This window comes from Pogona vitticeps, chromosome 1, assembly GCF_051106095.1.
Source record: "Pogona vitticeps strain Pit_001003342236 chromosome 1, PviZW2.1, whole genome shotgun sequence".
Classification (NCBI taxonomy): domain Eukaryota; kingdom Metazoa; phylum Chordata; class Lepidosauria; order Squamata; family Agamidae; genus Pogona; species Pogona vitticeps.
The window spans coordinates 101,849,444-101,865,401 of NC_135783.1; the positions used below are offsets into that span (position 1 = coordinate 101,849,444).

General features: G+C 42.7%; 1 protein-coding gene across 2 annotated transcripts in view; it reads left to right on the forward strand.

Moving 5' to 3' along the window:
- Nucleotides 1–647: 647 nt before the first annotated feature.
- The window catches only part of PNISR (PNN interacting serine and arginine rich protein), a 31,436-nt gene continuing 16,125 nt past the window's right edge, over nt 648–15,958 (forward strand). The window contains exons 1-2 of one of the 2 annotated variants that reach the window (XM_020781640.3): nt 648–798; nt 14,104–14,210. In XM_020781640.3, the coding sequence (XP_020637299.3) occupies nt 14,123–14,210 (88 nt within the window). In that variant the 5' untranslated portion in view covers nt 648–798; nt 14,104–14,122. Of the gene's footprint in view, nt 799–9,221; nt 11,678–14,103; nt 14,211–15,958 lie in introns of those variants that run through there. The other variant, XM_072998463.2, reaches the window with a different exon arrangement.

Genomic DNA, 15,958 nt, shown 5'->3' on the forward strand with positions numbered 1-15,958 from the left:
GTTTTAAAATACGTAAATGTTATTTCAAAATAACATTTACGATTATGTTTTAGGGAATTAATCCACTGATCCCAGCTGGTATGTGGCTTTTTATGTATAGAATTACATAGATGTAGTCTATGCCCCCGAACCAGCCTCCCCTCCTCCTGGTGGAACTAATTCGAGCAGCGGTTGCACCGCCCATTGATTAATCCGATCGTGCAACCGCCACGGAACGCAACAGAACTTAGAAGAGAGCGAAGCCCTTTCTAAAAATGGCACTCCTTAATGCGAATCCCTAAACAAATATGGATGCCAAATCAGTGCGAAAAGAAAGGATTGTAATAAAACCAGCAGTCACACAGCGTTTCCGTCCACACAGGCAAATAGAGAGCCTGTACGTTTTGTTACCAAGTACGTCTTGCCCCGCTGACGTAAGTTGCTTTATTTGAAGTTTTTTAATCCTTTGTTCCTAGGTGAAGAGTACGCAAACTCCCTAGATAGTCTCGATTACCAACCACCCCCACCAGCCCTACCGACCAGGACAAAAGAACCAGGGAAGCCCCACATCTGGCAAGTGTCCGCCTCTCCGTTGGGCACCTAGGTCCAGGGGGGGGAGGGGCTTGCCCCTAACAAAGATGGCGGACGGAATCCACGGAAAAGGCGTCTCTCCTCGCCCGATCTCGGTGACGCAATTGTGGTTCCGGGTGACCGCCAACAGGCGCCATTTTGTGTGGCTCGCGGAAAAACCAGCCGGGAAGACGGAGGCCACCGAAAAGCTACCAGTGGTACCGGGAGGCAAAGAAGAAGCGGGTGGGGGTGAGTAGCAGCCCGCGCAGTGGGTTCCGTATTGAAGAGGCAGAGGCCGGCCTAGAACTGGATCGCCTTTCCCGTCGCTTTGAGAGCTCGCTGCTCTCGTCCGTGCAGCCGGCGCTGGTCTCGGCGAGGGAGGGGGGAGGGGCCGCCACTGTGGGCCCGGATAAAAAATATGCAGGAGCAAGCTCCTTCTTTTTTACCCACCCACCATGCTTCTCAACAGATGTCTGATAGTTTCCGACGGGCGCGTTTGGACTGCTCTTTAAGTCCAACGGGCGAGCCCTGCCCCTCTAAATCCCCCGAAACCCCGTTTTGCGCATGCGCTGTTGGCTTATCTGGAGTGGCGAAGAGGCGGATTGAAACTGGGCCCGTTAGGCACCTAAGGTGCGCATGCGTCAGTGGTCCCTCCAGGTGGGGCTGGATGGAACTCCTCGAGTGACAGCGGAGGCGGCTCGTGCGGCTGGTTCTGGCGCCAGACGAGACGAAGGGAAGGGAGTCTATTAGGCCCGTTGGGTTTCAAACGTCGACGGGCGCCTGTGTGGAGTTATACATGCGCTATGGGGATGAGTGAAGAAACGTTTCTTAAAAAGTATGGGGTTTTTATTTCTGCATCGAAATTAAAAAGTTTCTTGTAGCAGTTTATGCGTACTCTGCTATTTTTGAACCTTGGCCCTAGGCATGTTTATGAAATTCCCCTCAGTCTAATGTGACTTAATCCAGGCAAACATACAGACACAGCAAAACATTCTTAATCAGCTAGGTAATACCATTGAACTCCTATCCGGGTCTTCAGGATGCAGACTTCTTTAAAAAAGCGGATTGCAGGACATTGTAGGAAGCTTAAATAGAGCTGTGGTATGTTTTGACAGGATTGCCCTTATGTTCCTGTAGGTTTTAATTTCCAGATGGAGCACTGCAGGCTGCCTGTGAGCAGCTTGGCAAGGTTGCTATTGCTGCTTATAGCGTTTTAAAATATACGTGAGGCAATAACCACATTAATAAAAAGCTTGGTACCTAATTTTATAAAAGCATCACAGTATTTCATCTCATCTGTCAAGAAAGTGACACTGATTCATTCTTGTGTGTTACCGGTACGTTGTTTTGGTTAGGTGATACCTTTTGGTTGTAGCTTGTGCTTCCAAACTTGCATTAAAATGCATGCCTAATTACCTGTGATTTGATTCTTTCTCCTCAGAGGCTGTGGATAACTAAAGGGTGCATGTGTGCATACACGGATAGGCTTGTTATAATTTTTGATGGCTAGTAACCTTTTTTGGCTTCATGTGGCGAGAACCGCTTAGTGTAAGCACTTGTCATATAATTAATTCTTTCTTATCCCAGAGATATCCCAACCATATTAATGTTTCTGTTGTAGTTTGTCACTTTTGTGCTTATCTCTCAGGTAAATATTTAACAAAATATATGGTATAATTTTTTGGTGTTTGTTTTTGTCCTTGTTTTTACTGTTCCTCTTACTCATAGCCCATTCTTACTACTATTTCTCTTACTCTTAGCCCACAAACTGATACAGATACATCTTGATTAGATTAATAAATGAGCTTTATTTCAACCTGGCAATCATTGGTCTTCTAGTAGTTGATTGAAGTAGGCTAGAGAGATACAGTGGTTGGAATCCTATGGTCTGTTCACATCAACATAATGCTAGAAGTGTAACTTTCAGCACTGAATTGCTGCAAGAAGTCAGAGTAGACATTTATGTTGCTCACTCAGTCTCTATGTTGATGTGTGATAGAAAGTGCTTACATCAACTTGGGCCTAGCTTAATAAAAGGGCATGTGATGTATTAGTGCATGAGTAGCACAACTGTGTGTGAACCTGGTGGCATGTCATCTGAAGTTTCAAAATGAAAAAAAGTGAGAGATTTTTTTTTAAAAAAAAGATATTTGTAGCTTGAATGAGCATGCAAGCTAATTTGCTCAGTGGTGTGCCCTGTTTCATTTTGCTTTCCAGAACTTAACCTTGTTAGTACCTGATAGAATGTAAGAAATGTGTAGGGGGTGGGAGCTTTCATGTGGGTTGGTTGAAATCTTTAAATTGCCTCCAATCTTTTCACTAATCTTAAGGGCTATGTTTCATACACCCATTAGCTTTTGCGAGATTTATGAAGTCCTGTGTACATTGATGCTGCACTTTAAATAAAGCATGGCAATATTTTATCCAGTTAACAGCCTATTAAGTGATGCTGCATGTACCAGTGCAATGTAGAGGATAAAATTATAGACTAGGACAGGAGACCTGGATTCAATTCCCCACCTCTACCATGGAAACTCATTGAGGAGTGAAACTTGCAACTAACATAATGTCAAGTCAATTTTGACTTATGGTGACCCTTTTCAGGGTTTTATAGGTAGAGAATACTCAGAAGTAATTTACCATTTCATTCCAAAAGGGTCCTAGGACTCTACAGGTTGGTTCTTCTCCAGGGAACATTGGGGAACTGAACTCCCAACCTCTGACTGCAGCCAGAAACCTAAACCAATGAGTTAGCCAACGAGCCTGGAGCTGCTAAAATAATAATCATAATCCTATGCTGTCATGTCAGCTCTGATTTATGGCAATCCTTTTCATCATAGAACCACTCCTCAAATAACTCACTTGCCTTGAAAACCCTATTAAGGTTGCTGTAAATCAGTTCCAACTTGATGATACCACATGACAACTAGCAAGTGCTAACCCAACATTATACCAGGTAGACAGACTTTCCTGTATCATATTGGGTTTATATGGATGACCTTGAGAACCATGTAGTTTTCTTTTGTTTGGTTTTCACAAACAGTTACTTTACTTACTGTAGTACTAAAACATGATTCCCAGCATTATACACGTCTCCCAGTTGTTTGTCATGATTAATAGTTGTTAAAGAATAGCCGTCTCCCTCTTTTCTCATTCTTCTGTAATATCAGTGTGATATACTTTATTGCAGAATAGTTGGTAGGAATTGCTGATATATTGTAGATAGTCATTTTAAGAAAATACAGCAGAAACCTGGGATGTATAAGCATTGGTTGGAGTATTTCAATGACTACAGAGCAGAGCAAACAGCTTTTGAAGCACAGCAAAACCCTAATGGGTCTTCCCTATTCTGTTCTGTATTCCTGAGTTTAAAACACTGGTTCCCAACCTTGGATCTCCAGATGTCCTGGACTAAAACTCCCAGCAGCTTTTACCACTGGTTATGCTGGCCAGGATTTCTGGGAGTTTTAGTCTAAGAACATCTGGGGACCCATAGTTGGCAAGTACTGGTTTAAAAAGGTGGTCCCCATCAGTTTGAAATGAGGGAAGGGGAAACTGAATTAAAACTGTTGGTCCACTTGAGTTCCTGACACCAGAGTAGAAGACTTGAAAGCTGAAAGTATCAGTAAATTCCAAGAGTTTCCTGAGCACTCCAGACGCAGAAACATTAAGGAGAGGTTGAGGTCCTCAACTTGTCTGTATATTTTAAAATAGCCTCTTCTTCTTTCTTCATTGCTCAGTTTAGTTTACAAAATTGGACTGAATTTGAAATATTCCCTTTAACTCACCCTGCCAAGCCATTTCACATGCCCTGGTGATACGCTGAGTGGTGTTGTTGCATAGCTTGGTACAGTTTACAGTGGTGCCTTGCTTAACTATTACCTTGTTAAATGACAAATCCACTTGACGATGAGGTTTTTGCGATCGCTTTTGTGATCGCAAAATGATGTTTCAATGGGCGATTTTCGTTTGACGATGATTGGTTCCCTGCTTCGGGAACCGATTCTTCGCATTACGACGATCTAAAAACAGCAGATCATTGAGTTTCAAAATGGCCGCCCACTGTGCAAAATGGCTCCCCGCTGTGATTAGGACGGATTTTTTGCTGTACAGGCACTGGAAAATGGCTGCCCTATGGAGGATCTTCGCTGGATGATTAGGTATTTAGCCCATTGGAACGCATTGAGCAGTTTTCAATGTGTCCCCCCCGCTTGACGACAATTTCGCTCTACAGCGATTTCGCTGGAACGGATTAACGTTGTCAAGCGAGGCACCACTGTACTGTTTTTTTCCCTTATAAAGTTTAGCCACCCCCTCAGCCATCTTCCTTAATTCAATTTACTTTTCCTTTGACCAGCCTCTCCCCAACACCCTTTTTTTTTTCTTTTCCAGGTGCAATTCCTGCTGGCCATAGTGCCATACAGCAGTGCTTTGCAAAGTGGAGAATGTTTGGGGATGGGTTTCCCATACTTCTCAAAGATTTGGTATCAGAACCAGCAAATTTCCTGATGATGTGATGAAGGCAGCCAACCTTTTCCTTCAGAGAGGGAGATTGGAAACTTAATAAAAGTGGTAATGTCCCCCACTCCAGAAAGCAGGTTGGCAACCCTATATGGGTCTATGACACATTGAGAAAAAGAAATTGCCACATCAGAGAGTTTGTGAAGCCCATAAAGAGATGTTGGAAAGGTTTCATCTACCAATCATCTGAAGCCATTAAGCTCCTGCCCTGTTTTTCCATTTTTTTCAGTTTGTTTGCATCCCCTACCCAAGTAATTTTGAACAGAAAATCAGAAATAGTTAATAGAACAAGTCAGGATGCCTTTTAAAAATACAGTGGTGCCTTGTTTAGTGACGTTAATCCGTGCAGGAAAAAAGTCGCTAAACGATTTAATCACTAAGTGATTTTTAAAAGCCCACAGGAACACATTAAAATGCGTTTAATGCGTTCCTATGGGCTAAAAACTTACCTGTAAGCGAAAATCCTCCATAGCGGCGGCCATTTTGGGTGCCTCTAAAGCGAGGCAAAACAGCGGTCGCCATTTTGTTTTTCCGGCGGCCATTTTGGATACGCCAGTCAGCTGTTAAAAATGGGTGGTTTGCCATGATCGCGTCCCTGCGATCATCGCAAAGTGATTTTTACCCATAGGGGCCATCGCTAAGCGATTGCTCTGGCGATGGCAAAAAGTCCATCGCTAAGCGATTTTGCCGTAAAACGGAGCGATCGCTAAGCAAGGCACCACTGTATGGGGATTGTCCTAATCTGTACAAAGGACACAGCCCTGTTTCACTCCAATTCAGATGTCAAAGGGATCTGATGTTGAGCCATCAAAAACTACAGTGCCCTTCATTTCCTCATGAAAGGATCTGATGATGTTAAGGAATCAAGGTGGACATCAATCTTGGGAAGTATTTTAAAAAGGCTGTCCCTGCTGACCAAATCAAAGGCCTTTGTGAGATCTATGAAGGCCACAAGGAATGGCTGTCGTTGTTCCCTGCATTTCTCCTGCAACTGTCTGAGGGAAAATACTGTGTCAATAGTAGATCTAGTAGCACAAAATCCACATTGTGATTCTGGATAGACTCTGTCTGCAGGCACCTGGAGCCTCTTCAGCACAACACGGGCAAGCAGCTTCCCTACAATGCTGAGAAGAGAGATGCCATGGTCATTATTGCAATCACTCCTGTCGCCTTTGTTCTTGTACAGTGTGACAAAGTTTGCATGCTTCATGTCCTGTGGTACTCCCCTCTGGCAAAAACAAAATATTTCATACAGTTCGGTGGTGATGATCTCTTTACAGTACTTCAACAGGGATATACTTCCCAGGTGCCTTGCCAGAGGCGAGGGAATCCAAGGCCACTTTTATTTCTGCTAAAATTGGTTCGTTGTCCAGCTCTTCCAAGACAGCCAGGCACTTGATGTTATTTAATGCCTCTTCGGGTACTACATTCTCTCTAGAATATAGCTCAGAGTAGTGCTGCACCCAGTGTTCCATCTGCCGTGCTCAGTCCTGGATGATCACACCTGTAGCAGTCTTCAAAGGAGCAGATTTTTGTATTGGACCTAAAGCCTGCTTGATACTGTCATACATTCCCTTGATGTTACCTGTGTCTGCTGCTATCTGTATCGGAGAGCAGAGCTGAAGCCAATAATCATTAGAATATCTCCTGGCAGTCTGTTGGACTTTGCTACGAGCAACCCGAAGAACCTGCAAGTTGTACTCACTAGGACAGGCTTTGTGTGCTGCTAGAGCTCTCCTTTTTTCCTCAATGGCTGGCATCAACTCCTCGGAATGGGCTTCAAACCAGTCTGTTGTCTCTTTGGCAAGACTACAAACAATTTCAGAAGAAAAAAAGGTGGAAGACAACAACTACAACAAAAAGACTCATGTGGCTTCACAGAAAGCTTAGAGATCACCGGAAAATTTAAAAGGACACATACAGGAAGTTGAAAGGTCAGGACAGAAAGAAAAAGTACAGATGGGTAGCAGATAATTGCAGGGATGGCTTTATGAAGGCAAAGGCTGAGAATGATCTGAGTTTAACAAGAGATGCTAAAAGGAAAAAAGGAAAACATTCTTCAGATACCTGCAAGCAAAAGGCAGAGAAAAGAAACAGTGGTTTGGCTACTCAGTGGAGATGGAAAAATTATAACAGACAACAAAGAAAAGGCAGAAATGCAAAATTCCTACTTCAGCTCCCTCTTTTCCCAAAAGAGTCTGTGACCCTCCAGGCATATGTGAAATACAAAGAGAGGTAACAGTATTGCAGCTTGAGAATGATGAACTAAAAGTCAAGGAATATTTTATTATTTTGAATGAGTTCAGATCCTAAGTCTGAATAAACTGCATCCAAGAATAATAAGGAACTGGCTGAAGCGATTTTGGAACCATTGTGTATTATTTTCTAGAAATCATGGAGAATGGGCAAAATATATGACTGGGGGAGAGCTAACATTGTCCCGATCTTGAAAAAGGGCAAAAGGGAGGAACCAGGGACCTACAGACTGGTCATCCTGACATCAATCCCAGTGAAAATTTTGGAGCAGATTATAAAGCAGTCGCTCCACAAGCACCTTGAAAACAATGCAGAAATAACAACAAACCAACATGAATTTGTTAGAAACAAATCCTGCTAGACTAATCATCTAATTTTTTGATCGGATAATTTCATGGTGGACAGTAGGAATGTTGTAGACACAATATATCTTGACCTCAGCAAAGATTTTGACAGAGTGCCCCATGATATTCTGATCAGCAAGCTACTGTATTTTTTGCACCATAAGACGCACTTTCCCCCCTCCAAAATGTGGGTGGGGAAGTCAGTGCGTCTAATGGTGTGAATGCAGCAATTTCGTCACTGCTGGCCCCGTGGGGGGGAGCGTCGCAAGGGTCCGGGTGAGCCTTCCAGGACCCTTGCGAGGCTCCCCCACGCCCCCACGGGGCCAGCACCGGCGAAATCGCCAGCTTCCAGGTGGGGGGAACGTCGCAAGGGTCCTGGGAGCTCACTCAGATCCTTGCGACGCTCCTCCCACCCACGCACCGGCCAGCACTGGCAAAATCGCCAGGTTCTGGGAGTGTTTTGAGGCTTCCCAAGCCTCAAAACACTCCCAGAACCTGGCGATTTTACCCCCCCTGGTCCCATGGGGGGGTGGAGGGTGGCAAGGGTCCAAGGGAGCCTCCCAGGACCCTTGCCACCCTCCCCCCACCCCCCCACGGGGCCAGCCCTGGCGAAATCGCCAGGTTCTGGGAGTGTTTGGAAGCTTGATAAGCCTCCAAACACACTCAGAAGCTGGCGATTTTAAAACCCCCCCGCTCCGTGGGGGGTGGGTGGAGGGTGGCAAGGGTCCAAGGGACCCTCCCTTGGACCCATGTCACCCTCCCCCCACCCACCCCCACGGGGCCAGGGGGGGTAAAATCGCCAGCTTCTGGGAGTGTTTGGAGGCTTGGGGAGCCTCCAAACACTCCCAGAACCTGGCGATTTTACCCCCCCTGGTCCCATGGGGGGGTGGTGGAGGGTGGCAAGGGTCCAAGGGACCCTCCCTTGGACCCATGCCACCCTCCCCCCACCCACCCCCACGTGGCCAGGGGGGGTAAAATCGGGAGCTGGCGATTTTACCCCCCCTGGTCCCATGGGGGGGTGGGAGGCTCCCTTGGACCCTTGCCAGGCTCCCACCCACCCACCCCCACGGGGACAGCGGGGGCAAAATCGGGAGCTTCCAGGACCTTTTCTGAGCCTGGAAAGGCTCAGAAAAGATCCTGGAAGCTGCCTATTTTGCCTCCTCTGTCGCCCGGGGGAGGCAGGGTGAATCTCCAAAGGGTCCTAGGGTGTGTTCTAGGACTCTTTGGAGACTGACCCTGCCTCTCCTGGGGGCCAGAGGGGATGAAATCACCACCTTTGGGGGCTCTTCTGAGGCTTGGGAAACTTCAGAAGAGCCCCAGAAGGTGGCGATTTCACCCCCTCTCGCCCCCGAGGGAGGCAGGGGGAGGCTCCAAAGGGTCCTGGAACACACCCTAGGACCCTAGGGTGTGTTCCATAAGATGGACCTCTCCATAAGGCTCACCAAATTTTAGGAGAAGAAAGCAGATAATTTTTTCCTGTTTTCTTCTCCTAAAAATTTGGTGCGTCTTATGGAAAGGTGCGTCTTATGGAGCGAAAAATACGGTAACTAGGCATGGGGATTGTGTGATCCTTGTAGCTATCCCCAGTTGACAATATGACTGCAGAATTTTGAATCCACTAAAGTTTCCAAACATTTTTTGAAAACAGTCCCATGTATAGTGTATTATAGCAGTGGTCCCCAACATTGGGCCTCCAGATGTTCTTGGACTTCAGCTCCCAGAAATCCTGGCCAGCAGAGGTGGTGGTGAAGGCTTTTGGGAGTTGTATTTACTTGTAAAGCTGCTAGGTGGTATCCAATGTACTCTTTAATTTTCAGCCCCACTGGGTGGGGCTCCCCTTCTCATGTATGCGGGCATGACTCAGCCCCCCCCCGTGCGCTGGGTTCTGTCACAACCAGAACCTAATGCGATAGCTGAGCGGATGAGGAAGGCAGCTGCATGGAGGGAAGTGGAGTTGTGCACATGCACCCAACTTAGCAGGAACCTTGGTGGTATCGATTGTAATCAAGGTTGATTTGATTTGAATCAAAATGATTAAGAGCATGATTGAAACACTACTCAGAAAGATTCGATTTAATCATGGGAGGTCCCCCAAAAGTGCACCTTTCCTTGCTATAACCTTAATTCAAATGCATCACACAGTGGTTAAATCTTGCTGCTTAGCACAGTGCATCACACTAGAGTGAATAATTAAATCTGGAGATTTGGGGAATCAGTTCTTCCATGCAACTTAACTTCAACATAGTAAGTTGTGATTAGAGCAGGCCCATTTTAATCAATGAAAGATACAGAGAAGTTGACTCACTAACTTCCTGTTGATTTGTTAGGTCTCCTTTAGCACAAAAGGCTCAGAAGGGAAATGCACTCTTTGAAATAGCTCAGATCCAAGTCATTTAGGGCCTTTATAAGTCAAAACCAGTACTTTGAATTGTGCCCAGAAGCAGACTAGTAACTAGTGGAACTGTTGTAACAGGGGAGTTTATTTTATTATTATTTTTAATTACCCCACCTTTCTCCTTAAAAAAGACTCAAGGAGTTTTACGTCATTAAAAGGATAATACTTTAAAGCTTTGATCCTTTTAACCTGCTACAGTTAACAATCTGGTTGTGGCATTTTGAAATCACTGAAGTTTCCAAACACTTTCCAAAGGCAGTCCCATGTAGAGTGTATTGCAGTTATTCAAACAGGAGGCATGTGTTACCGTGGCAAGATCACACATCTCAAGGAATAAGTACAGCTGGCACACTAGTTTTATCTATGCAAATGCACTTCTTGTGGCTGGGCATCTGGGCTCAGACAGGACACAAATCCAGGAGCACACTTAAGCTGACCACTCGTGTTTTCAGTGGGAGCAGAGCAACATCCAGCACGAGTTGAATCCCTATTCCCTGATCTACCTGTCAGATGACCAGGAGAACCTCTGTCTAATCTGGATTAAGTTTCAATTTATTCACTCTCATCTAGTCCATACAAGACTGATGTATGTACAAGTCCATACATACTGATACAAGACACCAATTTTAGAATCGCAACAGCTTCCTCAGATTTAAATGGAAAGGAAATAAAAAGTTGGGTGTTATCTGTATATTGCTGACACTGAATCTCAAAATACCAGACAACCTGTCCCAGCAGTTTTATGGAGATGTTAAATAGCATGGGGAACAAAACAACCCTGAAGGACACCACAGGCCAATGGCCAGGGCATTGAACAGGACTCCCCCCATCACCACCTTATAAGTTCTCCCCTCCAGAAAGGACTGAGCTACTGTAAAACAATGTCTCTTAAGTCCCATTTCAGACAACCAGCTCTTATCTGGAAATTGTCTTTAAAAAGTGGTTCCCAGCCTTCAGTAACCCATGTGTTTCTGGGCTACATTTCCCAGAAGCCTTAACCACCAGATGTGCTGGCTGTGGTTTCTGGAAGTTGCAGTATAAGAACACCTGGAATGACCAAGGTTGGGAACCATTGGTGTATCAAGGATAAATTAGCAGTGGAGATGTCAACATCAGGAAGCAGCATTTTGTCATGTTCTGTTGAGATTTTTTTCCATTTTGAGAAACTTATGATATATAAAAATCAATTTTGTCTTATAAATGCCTCATTGTTTGATCTGCTTCAGGATTAACTATGAAACAGTGGAGTCAAAGAACATTTGAAGAAGCTTTTTTACATGTGGATGCTGTCTTCAAGACAAGTGAAAATAAATTCGGAGTTGTTTTTCTGCTTGTACAAAAATTTCACTACAGTAGTTTTTTAAAGAAACTTGAACTGCTACAGATAGATCCTCTGTTTCTATAAAAGTACAAAAGTACAGGATCTCCTGTGCATGTATCTGGAGATTTAAAAATATTTTTAAAAATATTCTCTTCAAGAAGTTTTGTTTTCAAAAAGTGGTCATTGTTAAATTTGTTGATTGATTTCTATGAAGCAGTATCAGAGAAGATTCTTAAGAGATCTTACATGATGATGATGTCACAAACACCTCCACATTCAGAGAGTTAAAAGGTATGGGTGTATATGTGTTTTTATCTGCCACCAAATTATCATGAAATTAGGCATCAGGGGAGCTTGCCTTGGGGACTGCATTTCACAAGCAGATGCCTATACCAAAATAGAAAATAGCCTTTACTGTTTGGTAGATGTCTTGCCTTAGGAGATGGAGGCATCTGGAGAAGAGCTTCAGATAGTGATCTCAGAGGCTAGACAGACTTACACAGGATGGGCCAGCATATTTTTTCTGAAGCATGAGGATATTCATTTCTTTAAGTACTGTATAGTTTTAGAAGAGATAGCTGTGTTATTCTGTGCTGGCATGTCAGGTCAAATACAAGAAAAATAGAGAAGACAGAAACATTGAAGACTAACAGTTTGACTAGCACCTTGAAGACTAACAGCTGTATTTTAATGTGAGCTTTTGTGGACAGTGTGAGTTTTCATTATCTGAAGAAATGGACTTTTCTGCAAAAGCTTACATTAAAATTTAGTCTTTCAGGTGCCACAATATTTTTGTCTTCTTTATTTTCATTTTTCTTTTGTTTTTGGCCTGAATTATCATACATACAATTTGAAAGAAAACAGGCACACTTAGTTCTAGTAATGTCAGTGTTTATGAGTGTAAAAATATTTTAAAAGGTTCTTCAAAGCTTTTTGAAGCAATTATGTATGTGTAATTTTTCCCCTCTAGCTGAGCAACACACATATTTTGCAATAGAGGAAGTGCTGTTTCAGAAACCTGCATTTGATGCATTTACTATCCCAAATTCAATAACTAGTGGTGTGTAAATTGAAAAAGATTTGTGTGTGTACACATGCACATGATTCAGCTGGCGTTTGCACATTTTTGGGCTAGGATGATGTCTAGATATCTTTTTTTGTAATTCAGATAATAGTGTTTTTTATGTTATCTTCGGATGAACAACAGAGCCTTCAAGATACAATCAGTGTTTCCAAAATTAGCAAGGTCTGGTCTATTTGTGGACAACCTTTCATACTCAGTTACCACCTCTGCTTTCATTCTGCTTTCCGTGGTTTCTTGATAATACCTTCTGTTTATCAACAAGAAATAATATTACTAGATCTAACATTCCTTTCCTCTTGAGATTCATTAAAAGTTGAAGATCTTCCAGAAGCAATACAAAACCATGTAATTTATGAGCTGAGAATAATGTAGATGTTAGCTGTATAACTTATATTTATATGACATTTGAATGTGAGCCAGTAGTTTCATTTTCTTCTGTTTTGTGGACCTGTCTATGAAATAGACACCACTGACTTTTTATAGTCTTTCCTTTGATACTCACAGGCAATCCCCATGCTGATACTCTTGACCTGGACTGCATTCTGTGCAACTCTTTGCCTTCCTTGCCCATGCACTGAGATGCTTCCAGGTGATGACTTAATGATGGTAGCCTGAGGGTGAGCACAGATTGCCGATAACAGTGTGCTCTGCCTCTGTCCTTCCTTCTGATTTGACTTGAAAGTACAGTACGTGGAATTTTCTATCATTGACAAGAAGTGATTCCATTTTAGATAGAGTTATAGGTAAGCATAAGTGAGCAGTATTTAAAAGTGGCAGGCCTGTCTGGAATCAGGGTAGGAAATGTTTTGAGCTGATTGATGCTTTCTGTTTTTTAGGGTGTGGTGTGTTCTAAATACAAATGGTTTTGTTTTTCTTATCTTGTTTATCTTTAACTTCTTTATTGATGTTTAAACTTTGTTATATTTTATATACAGTATGGTTATTTATGTTGGTAGCCGCGTAGAGTGGTCATTTGATCAGATAGGCGGGGTATAAATACAATAAATAAATAAATATCTGTTTAAATTATATATTCTGTTCTACTTTTATTTCTCTAAATAAGTTGAAGTATGTTTTGAGAATATTTAATTGACAACTTTGCTGTCATGGAAGTAATTAAATCCATTTTTCCCCTTTGGATGCTGCTTTGGTGATCCAGGACTTCTTTAAACTAAAATATGTTCCTTGGCCATTTCTTTCAGGTGGACAATTTTCCCAGTTATATCCACGCCACAGTTTATTTCTTCCATAAAATTTCTTGTCCTTGACTTGCCTTCTCACTTATCTTTGGCATTTAGCTAGAGAGAGTTACAGATATTCAAGTAATCACAACCCTTTGATCTCTAAATTCTCATGCTGTTCAATATGTACATCTCTATAAATGAATAGGCACATGTATGTTTTCTGGTGACAGACCATTATACTGAAATAGTTTAGTATATTGGTGTTTCCAGATACTAAGAATGGGAAACAGTAAAAAAATACTACATAATTTTCTTGAAATAATGTTCAGGTAACTGTAATTTGTACATAGCCCGGGGGATTTTGAAAATTTAAATGTCAGTGTCTGTAGTAGTATGACTCAAACGTGTGAAGCCTCAACTCAAACATGATTTTTTTAAATTAAATATAGAATATATAAAGAACTAGAGATGTGGGATCAAGGTGGGCAGCCTTGGCAACAGTGGCCTTTGAATCAACAGCAGTGGATGCAGTCCTTTCAGCACCAGCAAGATCCAAGTAAGTAAATAGCTGGAATGGTGCTTTCAAGGTGAAAGCCAGTATAGCGAGCCATATGTTAGGGATTACACTGGCCTCTTATCCTTTCATTTGTGATACAGAAAGGTTAAGAGTGATGAGTTAAAAATATTAGTCCTATTATTACAAGTCCTGTTACTAACCTGTTGCTTAACATTTGACATATTTGGTCATTTTTTTTTTTTGGACTTATATACCGCCCCATAGCGCTACAAGCACTCTCCGGGCGGTTTACAATTTTAATTATACAGGCTACACATTGCCCCCCCAGCAAGCTGGGTACTCATTTTACCGACCTTGGAAGGATGGAAGGCTGAGTCAACCTTGAGCTGGCTACCTGGGATTTGAACCCCAGGTCGTGAGCACAGTTTTAGCTGCAGTACAGCGGTTTAACCACTGCAAAAGTGGGAATGTAAAATTAACAATTTCTAAAGCATGGAATCTTTTACTGTAGGGCATTTTCAAACATGACTTTAGTTGCTGAGGAAGGCGGGGTCTGTAAAGGGAAGTGCTAAAGTCTGTAGCAAACATTAATTGGTGCCAGATTATTTATTTACTTACTGCAGTGTACCTCTATTGAAGGTATAACAAAACATCTCTTAATAATACCTAGATAGTATGGGTCTGTATGTGCTTCATGTTCTGCAGAGTCCACCTATTAAGATTATTAGGGCCATTGGTATGCCCTGGATGGCAGTATCAGGAGTGACCAAAGTTTCTATGACATGGAGTACATGCAAGCCTACCAGAGCTTCCCTATTGTCTTAGCACTACATGTCTGATAATAGTTAGCAGGGCAGATGTTCAAATTCTTCAGTTTTTCATGTGCCTGTATACTAGAGATGGGCACAAATAGTGGTTTGGCAGATTCGGCCCACAAGTATTGTGTTGGTGACCGGGATTCCTTGTTCCTCCTCTGAGTGGTGGGTGCCCACAGGAGGAGGCAGAGTAGGGAATCCAGAGTGCCCGTGCAACACTTGTCGGCCTGATCTGCCCAACCATGCTCATGTGCGGTTTATGACCATCTCTACTCTAAACTTATTAGCCATAATGGAAGTTCTATGATGTGTTTTTTTAAGCCCCCAAAGACCAAACCAGGAATGTGGGCCTTAATGCCACAGACTGGAGAAGTTCTGAACCTCATTTTGTTTTGAACTTACTAGAGCTCTTCATTTTTAAAAAATAAATGCTAGGATTGCTAGAGTCTTTGGACACTAATGTCTGCCCTTGGTGAACAATACTGCACTAGATAAAATTCTCATTCAGGTGGAGTGGCATAGTTTTTATTATTTTTGCTAATGAATTTTCCTTTTTTCTTAAAATACATGAATATACTGTATGTATAAACTTCTTTTTTTAAAAAGAAAAGTAGAATTGTAATGGCCACTACAATTCGATCAGGGTATGCCAAGTAAACTAATAGCATTTGTGGTTGCAGCAAACCCAATATAGTTGGCATGTAGAAGTGTGTCGAAGCAATACTTCAACTTTTTAGGAGAGATCATCTATGTTACACTCCAGGAATAATTTTTTTAAAAGTCCAAAGTGTCTTACGACATCTGAAAGAGCATTTAAGACAGTGTGGGTTTTTTTGCCCTTCAAGTAGGATATAAACTAAACATGTTGCACGTTTCATGGTGAAACAGAAGCACAGTGAGGAATCAAACTTCCAACCTCTGGCTCCACGGCCAGAACCCTGAGCTGTCCAGCCGGTTCAGAAAGACAATAAA